The 18,720-nt window shown below is 40.7% G+C and overlaps 1 protein-coding gene across 7 annotated transcripts in view; it reads left to right on the top strand.

Moving 5' to 3' along the window:
- plce1 (phospholipase C, epsilon 1) overlaps positions 1-18,720 on the top strand; it is an 86,459-nt gene that overhangs the window by 37,788 nt on the left and 29,951 nt on the right. For all 7 annotated transcript variants that reach the window (XM_085762353.1, XM_085762350.1, XM_085762348.1 and 4 more), the window contains 4 exons: positions 1,344-1,519; positions 1,835-1,977; positions 15,085-15,239; positions 15,876-16,043. In XM_085762353.1, coding sequence (XP_085618479.1) covers positions 1,344-1,519; positions 1,835-1,977; positions 15,085-15,239; positions 15,876-16,043 — 642 coding nt within the window. The remainder of the gene's footprint in view (positions 1-1,343; positions 1,520-1,834; positions 1,978-15,084; positions 15,240-15,875; positions 16,044-18,720) is intronic.

Below are 18,720 nucleotides of genomic sequence, written 5' to 3'. Positions count from 1 at the left end.
AATTGACTTGTTACTGGGAAAAGAGGAGTGTGTGTGTGTGCGTGCGCGTGCGTGCGTGCGTGTGTGTGTGTGTGTGTGTGTGTGTATGTGTTTTGTCTCTCACTCAGGCTCTCTCACTTTCTAAACGTGCAGACTGGTATGTCTCCTTTCCCTGGAGACGGCTCAGATCTGACAACAGCGAGGCCTACACCCCATGCAGGAAACCCATCCCTTTAGGAGAACCAGTTGGCAGCGCACCGTGTGTGTTTGTGGGGGTGTATATGTGTATGCAATGCCACAGCAGAGCCAGCTTGAGCTTCATACAAACAGACTTTTCACAGATTTGCATGTACTGTTTCTGAGAATAAGCCTGTGGGTGTTAGCCTTCACCTACCTCCTACCTGGCAATATTGTGAGGCAGCACTGATCAAAACTGTCGACTGCCTGTTCCACTGAAGCTGTATTTTCTCATTACAGTATTGTATTCATCGCCCACTCTGTCACCCAGTATTGATTTTGTCTGATTTTGTAATATCCATCTCCGTTGAAGACATTACTGCCCACTTACATTGCCACAAAATGTTGCCGTAATGGCTTTTCTCTGAAATTGGTACCAGAGAAGCTCATCTGCAGGTTCACCCAAGGACAAAGAACAACCCAGTCATTTTGGATAAGTGTTTCCTTTTCTGTCAAATAGAATTTGTTCCAAGAAAAGTGTGAATGGAAAGAGGAGGAGGCGTTTCTTTAAGGTCAAAATGTTCACTCGGTTAAAACTCCTTGGTGACGTCTCTTCCTTCTTTCTTTTACCATTTGTCTGCTGCTTCTCTTCCCTCTCTGTATACCTACGTTATCAGTGTGTCTCGCTCCGACGATTTCTGTGTGGATCCGTTTTCCTACCTTTCTTCCTATCTGTTATGTGCCACAGTGGTGCTTCTCTCTATTAATTCTTTCTTTTCATTGCTTTGATTTCTTCTCTCTCAAGAGGAAATTGCTTCTGAGAATGACCGGAGAAGAGGAGCCGATGACAATGACCTCTGATTCAAATGTTATGTAACAGTCTGAAAGGTGAACAACAGCTCCAGATGAAGTGGATTTCGCCATATAAAGCTTTTCTGTCACTCTTTCATCTCAATCACTCTGTTGAAGGTTGATCAAGTTCAATCAGATTCAAAACTTTTTTTTGTATGTGATTTTTCAACTTACTGGTGAAGTTTGTAGCGAAATGAGACAAGTCTGGTGGTCGTTGCAATTTGCTTTTCTCTGCCAATGATTTACTTACAATAATTTTCAGTGACTAATGAAATGAAATTCAGTTTTGGTGTTTTCTTCTCCTCTAAGAGACATGTTTCTCTCTTCTTTTACAGGTTAGCAACTATCTGCAGGACAGAGAGGAAGTCAGCCTGCTTCATCCGGCCAAGAAGCTCCTCCTCTCTGCTCCTGGATGTGTGTGTCTCAGGGAGTCTCATTGTGCCAGTCCAGCCAGACCTGAGCAAAACTCCTTATCTGTTCCCCGGTGTTGTGATCCATCTCAGCCACTTAGGTTTGTAACCTTTTTTTTTTGCCTCCATAAGTTGTTTTGCAAATCCAATTAAAGCAAATTGGCCTTGTTACCTGTGTGCCAAGATTGACACCAACATATTGTGTGTCCACCCTGGAGTTGCTTTATGACTCACCATTATTAACAATTAAACATGTAGAAAACTGAGTGAAGGTAGATGAATTACAGTACGTCGTATTTTATAGATTCCAGCTGGAAGATGCTAGTTGTAGTTGGCCAGTTGCAGGTGCTTGCTACTGCTCGTTTAAAAAAAAAAAACAAGGTCAGGCTTTGACACTTGTCCTCATTCATTTCTAGGTTTTATCGTTCTTGTGACCAGAGGACATCGGTGTGTTCTCTGCTGACTGGAGCGCTGCTAGAGGCCACAGCTGCTATCGGTGCGCGCTCTGCCCTGCCCTGCCCTCTGCCCCAACTTCCCAACAGCCACGCCGTGCTGAAAGGTGGGTGGACTGTATATGGACAAGGTTTTGTGTATTTGTATGTTTGAGTGCACAAAACCTTGTGAATGGACTCTGTATTGATCAGATGTGATCTCTTCCAACTAAATACTGTTGTTATTTATATTTATCATGAGTCAGAGTCAAAGTCATAGAGCTGTTTTGAGCACTATGACTAAACTTTAGATTAGGGATGTCACAATTATACAATTTCTTGGTACGATTATTGTCAGAGAAATAATCACGGTACTACGATAATCACGATTATTATGCATTAATTAATTTGACAACACTAGGAATGTGTAAAATGATCAAATATAGTCAAAATATAATTACATTACTCATTGTTTATGCCAGTATCTATTAATATAGGACCAATTCTTAATCCCCAGGGGATGTGTTTGAAATATTCAGGTCATAAATTGTCGTCTATACCAAATGTTTATGTTTATTTTAATCTTTTTTGTTTTGTTTTGCTTTGCTTTTTTAATTAAAAATGACATGCTAACATCTAAATTCCTACCAATTCAATGTTACGTTAGTTAAATGGACCAGTATCTGTGCATTTACCTTTAGTTTAGTGCACATCTGGCAATATGGTTCCAACATCTTTTTTACATTTTTTTTTAAGTAACGTTATTTATGAATCTTTACGATTCATTAATTGTGGCGTTCAATCCCACGATTAATTGTGAAAACAAGTCATCGTGCCATCCCTACTTTAGACAGCTCTTTTGTTTATCTTACAACTTTATTACCCCTAATGTAAACTTTGTGTTACAATAATTGTATATATCACAGTTTCACAAAACCAACAGTTGTGTAGTAGATGAGGCCAGAGGAGCATTGAAGTGGGATAGTGAAGTAAGGACTTTGGGCAGAGGGCCTGCGTCTGTTTGATTATGAGAGGAAAAGGTTCTCACTATTCCCCTGTGATCCACTGTTCCACTCGTTTCTCTTCCTCTCTGCTCTTTTCCCACATGGTTCCTTGTCCACAGTGGGTTCTGGGTCGGCAGGAGCACGTCTGTTGTTGATCCCAGTGGTTGCCCTTTTCCTTTTTGTCTTTTCTCTTTATTTCTGCTGCTGTCCTCTCTCCCTCTTTGTACCATCCTCTTCTCTCTGCTCTGACTGGCTCCAGTTCTGACACACAGACACACACACACGCACACACATACACACGACACTCAAGTGGCGTTAGCAAGAAGAAAAAGCTCCCTGACATCACAGCATCCGCTCAACACTTGTGAGCACACACTTGGTTATTTCTTAACATCTGAAAAGAACTTATATGCACATCAAACAAACAGACAAAAACAAACACATGCACACACATCAACGCACGCATGCACGTTTGCTTTTCATTTTCCATAAGATCCCGCAGGGCAGCAGCTCGCCATGTCCACAAAATGCCCTGAGAAAGACATTAAAAGGTCAGTTGTAAAATGTATTTTCCTAAATGGGCCTGGAAAATAAACAAGTTCTTATCATGCACAGAGTATCCCACTTGTTTCTATCTCTCCTTCTCTCTCTCTTCCTCTCTCCGTCTCTTCACATGACTTCATTGTCCAACCAGTTGCGTTGTCGGTCAGTTGCTCAGCTGGTAAATGTCTGTCCACTTCCTCTACTATGATGCTACATACAGTATGACTTAAATGGAAGCCGATCCTGACATCAATTTCCACTGGCAGTGTGCCAATGGACGGAGTGTCTCTCTCACACACACACACACACACACACACACACACACACACACACACACATTTGCACGCAAACAACACACACAAAAAACATTCATTTCTACACTTGTTTTTAATTCTGATTATCAAACTTTAATTCCTGTTAGAAAAGTTCATTAGCAAAAAAACATTCACTCACTCAAACACACACACATACACACACACACACACACACACACACACACACACACACACACAAAACACACACACACAGTGCATATCTTTACCATGACACTGTGTTCTGTTCTAATGGGTGTTACAGGAAACAAAATAGAGCCAGACACGCGCACACATAGCAGCTTACAAGTCTTGGCAGGGCTAGGATTTCATAGACCTGCATGCACGCACACACACATCCACACAAAGCGACAGCATGAAAGACTCCCAGTTTAACACTCTCTGTCTTTCTAACCTAGCACTAAAGCTATCCAGATACCAACACTGCACATAACACAAGTCCTTAGACTTAGACTCACAGCCATAGGTTCATGCACGCAGGTAAACCACATATGGTTTGCCTGTGGTGAAGGCAGGCTTGTGCCATTTTCAATGATTTGACCTTTAATGTGCCAGAAAGCACAGTGCAGAAACGACGCTGCCTTTTGAAAAGTATTGATACAATTGCTAAACTAAAAGTGAGGAGTGCAGAGCTGAGTTGAAAAGAGAGGAAGGTTCAGGTTCAGGTTCTCAAAAGACATTGGTAGATTTCAGATTTCATAAAAGACGATTACTTATCCTGATGCTTAGGGAAGGTGCGAGTTCAGTTTTAAATGTTCAGATTGTCAGTGCAGTTATTTGCCTTCTTACCATTTACGGCATCATTCCTCTGTTCAGTGTTTCAGTGTAACAAACTGCTCTCAATCTAATCTCTTTAAATCAATTGCAAATCTAAAAGCTTTTAGTGGCAGAGCTTAGTACTAAACTCCCTTTGAATGAACCTTTATTTGGAGCCAGGATGTTCCTTGTGATTGTTAAACAGTGACAAAACAGCATGATAGGTATTGTTGGTACTTGCCAAATAAGCCTTTGTTAAAGGTAACATAACTGTCACTTTTATTATAAGGAAGCTACTGATGGTTTCAGTTTGTCACACAAAACGTTACTGCAGTTGAATGAGACACAGATTTAGAGACATATTGTCCCACCACTGTCTGTTGAAGTGGTCCAGCTCTTCTGGAAATCAAAGGCTGTTTCTATCCTCTCTGGTGAGGGGGGTCATCTTTGTGTCATCTGTATAGAGGATGCTTTTGTGCTCTTCCCCTCTCTATATAGGTTACCTTTCCTACCTCCTTTTTGCCTTCATCCTTTCCCTTTATGAAAATGGAGCTGTTTTGTGGAAAAGAAAAGTGTAACCTGCATTTTTGCCTCACTATTTCTAACTTAATCTTCAATCTCAGAGCTGTAACTGCTTTTCCCTGTTCAGTATTCATACTTAATACCACATCAATATGTTCTCTTCTGTTTCCTGGTGGCAGTTGCATATCACAGGTAAAAGTTCAGATTAGTGTGTAACAATCAGAGTATGAACATTAAAAGCTGTCATTTGTAAGAACAGCTGTTATATTTGACAGTTGCTTGGTATTATATTTATAGTACAACTTGTCAAATTCAGTCACTCTCTTTGCTCTGCATATTTTCAATGATGCAGATAAAAAATGTTGCATTAATGGATTGTGGATATCATGCTAAGGATCTTAGGTATGTATCCCTTAATTCTGACAACACAGTCACAATTATGAGTTACAGATGTAATCATTATGACATTTTCTCTTTTTTTCATGTGAATGCATTATACTTGAGCACATAATAAATTAATAATTTATTTTTAGATGGGATAGTGGGCTAGAAATGCAACTTTACAAACCTGCTCAGTGGCTCTGGCACCAAATGCTTTCAGGGATTAAGCAGGATGATGGCTTGGACAGCCTTAGTGTATTCTTAGAGTTTTAGTGTGAGTGCTGAGAGAGGTGAAATGCTTTTCTAGACCTTCTCCATATTCCACATTCACTGTCATGATCCCAAAAGCATTTTTTCTGGTTCATCAGATGTATGTCAAAGACTCATGTCTTTCTGTAACACAGAAATCACTTGGCTGTAGGTCAGAAGGAATGTTTTGATAAATGATATCGCCTTGGTCAGTGTGACAGGCTTTTGTTGTGAAAGTAAACACCTATAAATGTAAATACTGGTACTGGAAAAAATGACAACTGGTTAAGACAAGGGTAAGGTCAAGGTGATGTGTGTGTGCTGTTGTGTGTGCTGTTGTAACACATGTGGAGACATGGTGTGAAATAGAGAGACCATAAATCATTGCTGAGCAGTGCACTGGTAATTAAAGGCAGTTGTTTTTGTTTCACGGAGCTTGTCATTGTGAAACGAATGAAGTCCATGTCAGCTCCAGCTCTGCTGATGGCTGAGACTTTGATAGGGGTCATTTTCACTCACAAGCACAAAATGTGTGCAAATGCGCATGCTTTGCATAGACATGGACAGGTTCTCTGTGTTGCATCTGCTCATGATTTGTGTGCTCTTCTAAGTAGTATATGTTTGTCGTCGATTTAGGCGTTTTTACCGTTTTTTATGAAATTTCACAGATCAAATGTTTAAAGGGACAACGAGGAGTTTCTATTTGGTTATAAAAAAGTCTCATATTAATGTGGATGAATCTACGTTACCCACACTTGTTAATGGCTCCATTTTCGATAAATATATAGCTTTGTCTCTATCGTTATTTTGTTATTATTAGTGGCGGCGGAAATGCTGGTCGAGCCGACCAGCATTTCTTTACTTTCGGTTTCGTGGCGAGTCATGAGAATAACGCCGCCGAATCGCCGTTTATGGTCGGGATTACGATGGTATCTGAACCTCTTTGAACCTCTGACTTTAATTCTTGATGAATGAAAACATGAGTCTGTCTTGTGCCGGTCAAAGAATTTCACGGTGCGCGGAGGCTCGTAAATGTAGTGTGAAAACGCTTCACTTTTCCAAAACTCCTCGTTGTCCCTTTAATGGAAAAAATAATTTTCAGATTATTCAAAAACAGAGACACAAGACAATCTAAAAAAACAATACAGTAATACCAAATAAATGATATACTGTAGGCTTTTAGAGCAGGTGTCAGTCTTCAAATCATGGCTGCATAATTCCCAGCATTAAATATTTCACTCCTTTGCTGTTGAACCATATCATTTGAGGACAATGAACAGCTACTGAAGGCCCCAGGGATTTAGGCATATTCATGTGAACTATAAATGTTTAAGTATTTTTCTTGAGCTCATTTCCTTTATAACACAATTTACTGTACGGCTGAAAAGGGAGTGGGCTGCTGAGTTCTAGGCAGCCATCCTTCCAGCTTGGTATTGGTCTTTCGTTTCTTTTTCACTCTTCCTTTCAGTCGTCATTGTACATTGTGTTGCCTTCCAGCATTTAAGAGCCACTGACAGCAGAAATTGTGGGGAATCATGGAGAGAGGAAGTCACAAGATTTCAGAAACACACTCTTTACATGGTCATAACTTCTAAAAATACTGAGCAGTATAAACTTGGTTCTAGTATAAATTGTACAAATATTCAAATTAGCTCTGTTGTAATCAAAGATATTGTTTTTACCAAGATAAAGAATGAATGCCCCTGCTGACACTTGATCTAAGATGAAACATCATTAAGCAATGAAGTAATATAGGAGAGAATGTTACACTTTAATTGAACCATAAATGTTTATCCTCAAATATACCTTTGTTTCTGCAGTATATGCAGCATGAAGTAACAAACAGAGGCAACATGTTTTATTCAAAATACACTTTTCTGTGTATTGCTGCATTGCTTCTGTTGATCATTTTAGATGAAATGATTCTTTGTCAGACAGTCGTGCCCATCGCAGCTTTCCAGAGCCCTGAGAGTTTATTTTCCATTTACAGAGAAATACTGTACGTATCTAAAGGTCAGTCTGTCTTTTGTCTTTTTGATAAATGAATGAAACGATTAGTTGAATAAACAATTGTTTTGTCAGAGAACTCATCAGTCAGTTGACTAATTGTTTCAACCAATGAATATGAAGTCGTCAGACACATTTAGAAGCATGGTGTAAACCTCAGTAACAAGCTGCAGCTCCGCATCTGGGACTGTAAATCACACATAATTGGAGATAATATTTTGTTTTCCAAAAATACAGATATTAATAAATGCTTACATACTGTAGCTTGATTCTGTATAAAGTATTTTTTGCTTTGTTGTCCCTTGTTCAAACTCTGCTGATATGAGTGTATAAATGACGGTATACTAGTGTGTGTCTGTGCAGTGAGATGGTCTGACTGGTCCAACTCTAGCGCACAGCTGTGAACTATGTATGGTGTCAGTGAAAGGTGGGCGGGAGAGAGAGACCTAGAGGGAGAGAGAGAGAGAGGAATAGTGAATGTTGTCAAGACGGAGACCGAGGGAAGGCTGTTTGCTGCTAAGGCAAGGGAGAGCAGCCAGGTGAGCCAGAGAGAGTCAGAGACACAGTGTGAATTGGAGAGAGTTCAAGTTAGGAACGGAGTTAGAGAGAGAGAGAGAGCAAACAGCCGAGTGAGCGAGAGAGAGGGAGAGCGAGAGAGAGAGAGAGAGTGAGAGAGCAGCTGCAGGAGAGAGGAGAGCGGCGGCTCAAATGTGGACAAGTGTTGGTGGGTCACCCCGGCGCTGAGCTGTCAGTGTGGGAGGCAGAGTGGCCAGCTGTATCTAGCAACCATGAAGCACGCTCAGAGGACGGACTTCAAGCTGATCAGTGAGTAGAGGAAACCTGAGCTTCAGTGCAGTGTGGCTGGAGAGAACACATTTGAAAGAAGTCATGCTCATGTAGTGTCCTAATGCATTAGGTATATGTTAAAAGGAGCTAGTGTATGTTGTGAGTAGTGGTCAGCACTTTGTTATGCATGTCAGAAATCAAATGGGTTTAAATCATTAAAAAGGAGCCCTGGACTTGGACTTAAAGCATTGTGTTTACATGTTTGCACAGATAGGTCTATCTTTTTTTTTTCTGTCAAATTGTTGCCAAATAATGATTCATAATTTCAGGTTTTGTAACTCTGTTGGCAGGACTTCTAGATGTTTATGTTTTTGTCTCATTATCTTATACCTTAAATGGTTCATTTGTATCCACTTCTTTAGAGGTTTTTCATGACAGAAATAGAGGTTTTATTATAACAGAAAAATACCACCTGTCTTTCCTGTAAAACATACTCTTTGTGCAGTCAAATCACATCCAGTTCACAGTTCTCTGTGATTGTCTGTAACCAATAAGAGCTGCAGGGGGCAATAGCAAACATTGCGATTTAATTAGAAAAATGTTTGTTGAAACATGCGATTAGTGATGCAGCAGTTTGAAAATGTGTGTGATGTAGCGCTGTGCACTCTGCCCCCTTTACACCAGAACCCCCCACAGCATGACAGAGAAGGATTTCAGGCTCTCTGGGTAACATCACTTTGATCTGACCCTTAAAATGAATGTCGCACATGGCTGTGGATATGTTTTGAGTCTTACAGTTTCCACAAAGGCAGAGAAATTGCCCATGTGTTCCATCTGATTTGTATCAAGTCACTGTGACGTGACTGGGTAAAGGCCTAAGTTTATTCTTTTCTAAGTATGTTTGCAAGTAGAAAGTGAATGGGCCTCATTCACAGTTAACGTTCACCTGATGCCTCTCATGTGAAGATAAGAGTGTAAAGCACCAGTATGGCTCTCGGAGAATCTCTAAATCTCTAAATGTACTTTGACTTCATTTAATTATGTGACCTATTTGATGCTCTAATTTGATCTTTGCTTTCATAACAATGAGGCCTTTGCTAAATCACCCCGAATTGGTCTTTACCCTGACTTTAGTCATAGTCCTCCCGCTAACAACTAAAGGTCAGAAGACTCTAAATGTTATATTTATGTCTGCACATGGGACTGTGTGTGCAATAGTGTACATATCTGATCCAAGAGGGAAAACTCCCTGTGATAACTCAGTGTTGTCAGCGGTCAGACAGATCAATGTTTATTGCTCCTGCTGCTGCTGTGTGTCTGTGGACTTGGCTGCGTCTACGCACTTTGTGTCCTTACACTATTTAGTCTTGCGTGCTGATGTTTGCCACTGTTAGGCTGTTTGTGACTACTTGTTGATTTTTTAATTTGCTTGAGGTTTTCTTTTTTTGTATTAACTTTCATGTGCATGCCAGTAAGGACTTGGCAGTATCAGATGTTATTCAGTTATTTATTCCATGGAGTAAAACTGAAGAATTGTCCTTGAACTAAGGAGAAACAGCCTGATTATGCAGTTTGGCTTCTGAATACATAGTTTGTGTTATTTACATGCATAACTGCAGTAGTTCAAAATGTGGGTGTTGATGTGGAGATGTAGCATAGTTTGATTTATGAATTCCACCAAGAGACAGCAGAAGAAGTTGGCGATTTTAATAAAATCCATATGTGAAATGTATTTATAGTTTTAAAAAATCTCATTTGTAAACAGTCCCCCGACTTAAAGTGTTTGTGCTGCACCTGTTTGTGCGCCCTACATACTCCTGCGGGGAAGTTGTCATCATCTCTGACCGTGCTTATGAGAACAGCGTACGTATGTGTGGACTTTGTGGGCAAAGAAAGACTGTGCGCTCTATGTTCAAGGTTCCTCTCCTTTAGCAGGTATTAATAGCTGCGATTGGCTTGATAGATAGAACCAGCTTGAATGCAGAGTGGAATGATTTCAACCAGTCTGAAAAAGCAAAGCAGTGCTGAGCATTGAGTCGGTTATTGTTTGACTTGAACATCATGTTCCTCCTTTTGCTTTGTTTGGTCACATATGACAAATATCCTGACTCTATAAATGGCGTGCCCTTTGAAACAGAAATATCACATAGATGGGTAAAAAGGATGTTCAGCCAATGTACCAATGTAACCCCCCCCCCCTTTCCCCCCACGCACACACACACACATACACACATGCATGCACACCCACATAGTATTTGTATTCAGCAGCATGCATTACACATGAGTAAATCCATGCATAAATATCACAGGGACATCATGGTCAATTAGTCCAGGTCAGTGTTCTTTCAGTCTCACAGCAGGAGTGCTGCGTGTCCGTTGTGTCTCATCAGTGTTTCTCAGACAGCGTATGTGATGTTAAAGGGTCGTGGGCCTTTTTTTCTCATGGCCCTACAGCTGATTGTATTAGATACTATTACACTTGTCACTATCACTGGAATCCACCATCTCATTCCATCCAGTGATCAGCCCTAGAGTTTTCTCTTATCACTGCTGATAGTGGATGGTGTGTGTGATGCCTGAGGATATGACTATCACATGATAAAGGATATTGAATTGCTGATAATATTTTCAAATGCATTTTTTTTGACAAATGAACTAATTCTCAACCCAGTGCTTTAACAAAACAAAAACCATTTTGAGAACAATGAAATTATCTAAATACTATAGTACTTTTAAAGGGATAGTAGCATTTTTTTTAAAGTGGGGTTGTATGATCTACAAATAGCCCCTAAGTACTTTAATTGCAGTAGAAGACTCTCTGCACTCCTCCCGTTAGCAACGCCAGCCCATAGCCCTGCCCAGAGATTTACAACATACAGTGTTGTGAACAGACCCAAAGAAACGGCCTATTTTCACGGCCTAAAAGAGGTTTTACCTGGGAAAAAAAATACACAGTTCCATTGTTCGCTATAATATAATTTTTTCCAGCCCTTCAAAGTGCAGGAAAAACGCAGTTTTTATTTGGACCTAACCAACTCATGTATCCCTCCGCTCAGGTTTAGCGCCCGTCGATCAGCAGTTCAAATAAAAACTGCATTTTTCCTGCACTTTGAAGGGCTGGAAAAAATTATATTATAGCGAACAATGGAACTGTGTATTTTCTTTCAGGTAAAACCTCTTTTAGGCCGTGAAAATAGGCCGTTTCTTTGGGTCTGTTCACAACACTGTATGTTGTAAATCTCTGGGCAGGGCTATGGGCTGGCGTTGCTAACGGGAGGAGTGCAGAGAGTCTTCTACTGCAATTAAAGTACTTAGGGGCTATTTGTAGATCATACAACACCACTTTAAAAAAATGCTACTATCCCTTTAAGGAAATAGCATGTGTACGTACTGTACAGTATATTCTGTACGTAGTGCAGTTGTTTTTGTGTATCACTGCTTTAAGGTTGCGACTTCTTTCTCATCTTCTCATTTGCCTTTAATTAATTCCTCAGAATCTTTTAAGACCTTTCAGTCACTGCCTTGGCTGACAGCTTTGTCTGCCCGTGTCTTCCCTGTGGGAAAGATGAATAAATGAATGATTCATGCCTCCTCCCAATGGTCATGTAATTCATATGACTCATTTGAGGATGTCTCCATTTCCACTTCAAAAGGGGAGCTTGTAAAACCAGTTCAGGTCTGGAGATTACAAGGTACTGCTTAAACTGTTGATAGATGAACGACTTGATAGTTTTTAACTTTATAAACAGAATATTTAAAATAAAAAAAATCTCAAAGGAGTAAAGAACTCAGTATTTATATTTGATCTTCTTTAATAAAATGTAATAATTGAACATAATAAAACAGTCACATCCACTGTAAGTTCTGCTATTTTTTTTTTTACCCAGAGGTCATAGTTAAGACAGGTTATTTTTTTTACATACCTGCAGCATGCAAAAGGGAGAGAGGAGCCGAGAGATGATAAATGCTGTGAACCAGATGAACTACATTGTCTGAAATGTAGGTGGCCACACTTTCCTTCATTGTCTGATTGTTTTACAAGTTGCAGCTGTTTGTACGCTACAGTTTCTTTCACAGCAGCCATGTGAAGTGGCATGTCTGCCGGTGTCTGTGCTCTGTACGCTGCTGTTCACTAACAGCTCATTTACTATTGGGCAGTCTCTGATACACGTTTTCATTTTGTCAGTAGTCAGATTGTTTTGATTCTCCTGTTTCATTTAATGCAAACATGACTGAGAAATATGTTCCAGGTCTGCACTGCATCACCACCTGTAACTCACAACCTGAAGCCTGTCTCTGTGTAGGACATTTAAAGAATTTAGTGGATTATTCTGTCGCTCTAACTGTGATCGATAGCTCACACCTGTGTAAACTACAAAATTTCCACTTATTCTACTTATCGCTTCCTTCCTCTCTGTCTTTTCTCTGTCCTCTCCTCCCATCTCTCTTTAGCTCTCACTTTTGCGTCTCTGCTTCCCTGTCTTGTATTTTTTTCTGCTTGCTTGTATGAATCATTTTTCACCCGTCTTTTCTCTGATCAAACAACCTTTTCCTGCTGCGTCCTTTAACTCAGGTTTATTTTCTTTTGTTCTGCTTTCTTTTCTTTCTTCTTTTTCCCCTCCTGTCTCCCCTGTTTATGCTCTCAACTGTTTCACACACACACACACACACACACACACACACACACACACACACACACACACACACACACACACACACATATGTGCACACACACCGCACACACACACACACACACACACACACACACACATAGAGTTCATTACAGAAGCTGTGAGACCGGATCCACAAATCAAACTGTGTAAATAAGCAAGTGTTGTCCCTGCAGAGCAGTCACTGCTGTTGCCATGGCTACCTGTGGCACATCTCAAGGATTATCAAGGACAACCTTTAAGTGTGTGTGTGGCCTGGCCCCGTATGTGTATATGCATACACAATTGTGTATGTGGGTCATTGTTGGCGATTTCTGCAAGTATGAAAATAGCCAATGGCCAGAGAGGATCTGTCTAATTTATGGTGCTCAGTGTCTTTGTACATACTTATCTTACCTTAATGACACACACTTGATTCACTGACATCCTCTCGCTTCTGTCTGAGTCAACGTTGTGTAATGAATTGGGTCTGACCCCTTTAAACCCAACCTGGACGGCCTGTGCTTTACAGGCAGAGGGGTTTTTCGGGGGAAGGAATTGTATCCCAGTGACTAAAATAGGTTCTGTAAGTTACTGCAGTTGAATGTAGGTGAAACTTCTCAAAGACTCCCTCAAATGTTTCCTGGCAAAGTTCCTGCGCTGGAAAACTGCTGTTTATGTGGCATCGATCCCGACAATGTACTGTATGTCTACCTGGCAGCTCCCGCACCAGTGTAGAAACTGTCCATTAGTCCTTTGTTAGCAGAGATGAAGACAGGTTTGTGTGTGTGTGTGTGTGTGTAAACAGACAGACTAATGGACCCAACTGAAATCCAAACAGAGGAACTGGCAGGTGATCAATGCTGTTTACTTCCAGAGGGTGAAGTGTGCAGGTTTCCTTTGGCTGCTTTGAGGGATAGAGAGAGTCCGGTATGCAGGGATCGGTCTATCAGAAGACTTGTGACATTCAGTCTAATCCTGAAAAACTGATCCACATTTCATTGAGGCTTAAAGCTTTCATGGTGAAAGGGAAATATCAAAGTAGATAATGTCTCTTTAATCTCTTCTCTTTCTCATTCCTGCTTTCTCCTCTTTTCTGGCTGGTATGAAGAGCAGCAGTCTCTGTTTTCTTTGTCAACTTGCAAAGAGTTCACCTCATTCTTAACCCCCCCCCCCCCCCCCCCCCACACACACACACACACACACACACACAAAGGGATAGTTCACCCAAAATTCAAATTTCACTCATTATCTACTCACCCTCATGTCGACTAAGAGCTGTGAGAATTTTCAGAGTCCTCCGTTCCTTCTCTGAGTTACGGGGGGGGGTCCGCGCAGCAGGATTTGTCCATATAATTGTTGTGAATGGATACCAAGTTTCTTCGTCCAAAAAGACACACCAAAAAACATCCAAATACCTCCATACTGCTCATCTGTAATGTCCCTCTTGTATTGAAGCCCCGACATGAGAAATTGTTCCGAAAAAAATGTAATAAGTCTATATTTCAAGCTTGTTTGTAGCGGAAGCTCCCAGTGTCTCGGTTCACTGCTCTTCCTGTGTCAGTGCAAATCTCACGTGATTTGCACTGACCGGCGGAACAATTTCTCATGTTGGGGCTTCAATACAAGACGGACATTACAGACGAGCAGTATGGAGGTATTTGGATGTTTTTTGGTGTGTCTTTTTGGACGAAGAAAGTTGGTATCCATTCACAAACATTATATGGACAAATACTGCTGCGCGGACCCCCCCGTAACTCAGAGAAGGCACGGAGGACTCTGAAAATTCTCACAGCTCTTAACATGAGGGTGAGTAGATAATGAGTGAAATTTGAATTTTGGGTGAACTATCCCTTTAACCTATCCACAGATCGTCTCTCACTCTGTTTTGCACATACCTGCCTTTCTCTCATTTTTCACCAAAATGTTCGATGCTGATATTACATGTGGAAAAAGCCTCTGATTCCTCTTCTGGTCTCTCCTGTTTCTCTTACTTGTCCATCCAGAACGTCAGCTGGCCAACAGCATGACCAGCAGCAGCTCTCTTCCCCCCAGTGTCAGTGGGATCAGTAAGGAGCTGGCAGAGCTGCGGCACCTGGTGCAGTTCCCTGAGGAGATCGCCTGTATCCTCACCGAGCAAGAGCAGCAGCTCTACCAACGGGTAGGAGGAAAAACATATGTACTGTGTATTGTTCGACGAGAAACAACGGATAATGATTCTGAACTGACATCTTTGGTAGGGGTGGGCATTGCCAAGGACCTCACGATACGATACACATCATGATACTTGAGTCACGATACGATATGATATTCCAATATCCAAATTTTGCGATATATTGTGATATTCTACATAGTTTGCTGAAAAATGTGAAAGACATTATGCATCTTAAAATCCGAGTTGTATGTACATCAGACGATAGTGATAATTCATGGGACAAACTGAGTCAAAACAATGTAATTCAAATTATCCATGCCATTTTATTGTAACTATACAAGCACAAGTTACAACAACATATTTGCATGAACAACACACTGTCTGAGGTAGCAGTACAGTGACACCTCACGGAGCAGAGGTGCGGAAGTTGTACTGGATTTATGTCTGTAACATGATTTATTATTTGAAAAAAATTGATATATCGATATATCGAAATACCGTATTGCGATATATTGCTGTATCGATATTTTTGCCCACCCCTAATCTTTGGTAACATGGAGGTTGATCCCAGTCTGTGTCCAGTCTTTCACTTTTCAATGTAAAAAGAAATCCTCACCCCCATCACTGTGTGTCCATCTTCAGGTCTTTCCCTTGGACTACCTCTGTTTCCTCACTCGAGACCTGGGCAGTCCTGAGTGCCAAGCCAAACACCACCCGAACCTCAAGGCCTCGCTGTCGGCCCCCACCATGCCTACCCAGAGTGCTCAGCGAAGTAACGCTGTGGAGGACCTGGTGACACGGTTTAATGAGGTAAGGAATCATCTGATGTCAGTCTGTGTGTGTGTTTGGGATTATCCTGCTGATAGTCAGTTTATTTCTCTGAGGTCAAGGAATAATCTTTTAAAAGGAAAAACAAAAGCCAAAAAGCCCAGATGTCAAGTGAACAAATTAATCCTGAAATTGTTTGTTTGTTTTCTGATGAATCAATGATTTAGTTAGTTTATATGACAGCACTTAAAAGTGCGATCTAAGACTGTGAAGGTGTGAACTCATGTAGTGGGAACCTAAGAATTTTGGGGCCAAAATTAACTTTTATTCTTCAATTAACCAACTAATTGTTCCCGCTCTAATTCATCTGTATTGTATCACTTTACACTTCTTTAGGTGTGATCTTTTGAAGTGAGTCAGCCTCTTTTAACTTTTGAATCCTGCAGGGACTCATCACAGTAATGTTTCCCAGTCAGTTGACAGTACATCTCACAAGCTCAGTTTTTACTACATGTCTGAAGTCTGGATGAGATCACTTCAGAATCTCGGATAGTTTGATGGTGAGACTTGTGAATGCCTTGGCTTTTTACACTCTGCCTTATAAAGATGTAGAGTTATTAGTATTGAGAGGAGGGGGCACCTCTCAAGTGGGGAATATTATTTAAAAAACAATGTTTCTGCTGTTCAGGTAACTTTATACCCTGCCATTAATGACATCATCAAAGACAGTGGAAATGCTTGCACTCTGGTTTGACATGGATGTGAAAGGTTGAAAAGCATAGCAGAGCAGCAATCATGTTTTCCTTTATGCAACTATGTGGTATTTATGTGGAGGCATACCATCTTATCAGCCCATGACTGAAGCGCACACTGCACAATGTACGTTGGCTGAAGTTACTCTCCTGGGTCTTGTGTCTTTATGGTGAGTGACTTTGAGCATAAACAATCACAACACTGCACTGGTGAGAAAGAGAAAGTGAGGCAGACTGAACGGGAATGATGATGTCATCTTTAAGTTGCATGCCTTTCACATCAGCTGGTTTTCATTTAAGTCAGTGAGAGGAGAGGCACATGAAAAATAGCTTCCCAAATGTGCATCATAACCATATATGGGCACAATGGATCAACAGTCAAATGACAACAGTGATTCCCAGCGTGGAGACACTGACATGATGTATTATGGGGTATCTTAGCTGACTGTGCGCTATGCTTTGGATGAGTTTGCCCACAATTTTCCTCAGCGATGACGGACAGTGTTATATTAAATATTTACTTCATCTTTCAATGATTTGATTTGCATTTTCTAATTATTTTCCCCATAGACCTGTCACAACATTATGGGAATTTTTTTCTACTTTTATTCTTTAAAATTTCCAGTAAACCATGAGTGGTACTGCTGAATGATGAGTGAATACAAACAACAAAAATGAATGTCACATTGGCAATCTTAACTGCAGAAATGTTTCAGTCCAGCTTCACTGATTCTCTGAAAGTAAACTGGAAATGTTGATTGGTTGACCAAAAGAAGTCAACATGGGCTCTGAGAAGTTCTGATTCAGTGCTTTTGTTTTATGGAAATACAAATAATATACTATGAATGTATTTTTTTGTGTCTTCAAAAAGTTGTGGGTATAGTTGGATCATTTCTGATGGAAGTCATTCTAGTTTGCAGCTGCTCACTCTTTCCTTGATAGGTTCCTCTGTTTGTAATATAACTTTCTTGTTTTAATTTTCCTCACAATTAACATGCTGTAAATTGGGGGGGAAAATTAAAGGTTTTGATCCTGCATGTTCAAGCCATGTATGGGAGTGAAAGATCCTGCTGTAAAAACAGATAGCACGGAAAGAGAGAATTTGGTGTGAAGGAGGGGTGAACAGTTGGGACCCTTTTGTGTCTGTCTGGAGTGTTTAGCTCTGACAGGACCAGTCTGTGCTCATGCGCTGAGGTTGTAATAGTTCTCTGACAACCTTGGTTATGTAATTCGTGTATCAAGGAGAAACTAACTGACCCTCATAGTTCAACTAATAACATGTGCACAGATGGAGACAGACAGACGGACAGACAGATGGACACAGACAAACATCAAATGGGGATCAGCTTGTACCCAGCTCTCACTTTCTATGTGTGTGTGTGTGCATGGTTGGATTATTGTCGACTGATAACACCTATGCTTGTGTATATAAGGGAGGGAGTTGTTTAACGAAACTCTTTACACAGTTTTAGTCTGTTGTATTGTCCTCTTGTCTGTTCTCATCTCTGGTTCGCTCTCTTCTGCTATTACATGTACATGCTCTCTCTATATATAGTATATCTTCATATCCTGTCTATTATCTCGCATACACAACACTGAGCACACACCTCTGCGATCTGGAATATCAGAGGAGATGCCAACTCTCTGGATCGGCGACGGTTCAAATAGTCTCTTGCAGACGGTCAGAATGGTTTAAATGGCGATTGTAATACAACCCAGCTGCTGACATGGTTTCACATTATGTCATAATGCTCGAAGTGACTGATAGCAGATTTTCACGCAAAGCATGCACATCCTGGCACGCACAGAGCAGGGGAGTAACGGATAAGATACTGTAGGGCAGTGGGTTTGTTCATCAGAAAGTCATATACAGTAGATTCTGAAGTGTAGACACTGCACAATCAATAAAGAATGTATTTATATAAATTCAGAGAGACAGCATCTTTTCTTCAATGTGCATTTGAAGA

Source organism: Trachurus japonicus, chromosome 19 (genome assembly GCF_045865225.1).
Source record: "Trachurus japonicus isolate A0001 chromosome 19, Traja_1.0".
NCBI lineage: Eukaryota > Metazoa > Chordata > Actinopteri > Carangiformes > Carangidae > Trachurus > Trachurus japonicus.
This window is presented reverse-complemented; position numbering and strand designations above follow the sequence as displayed.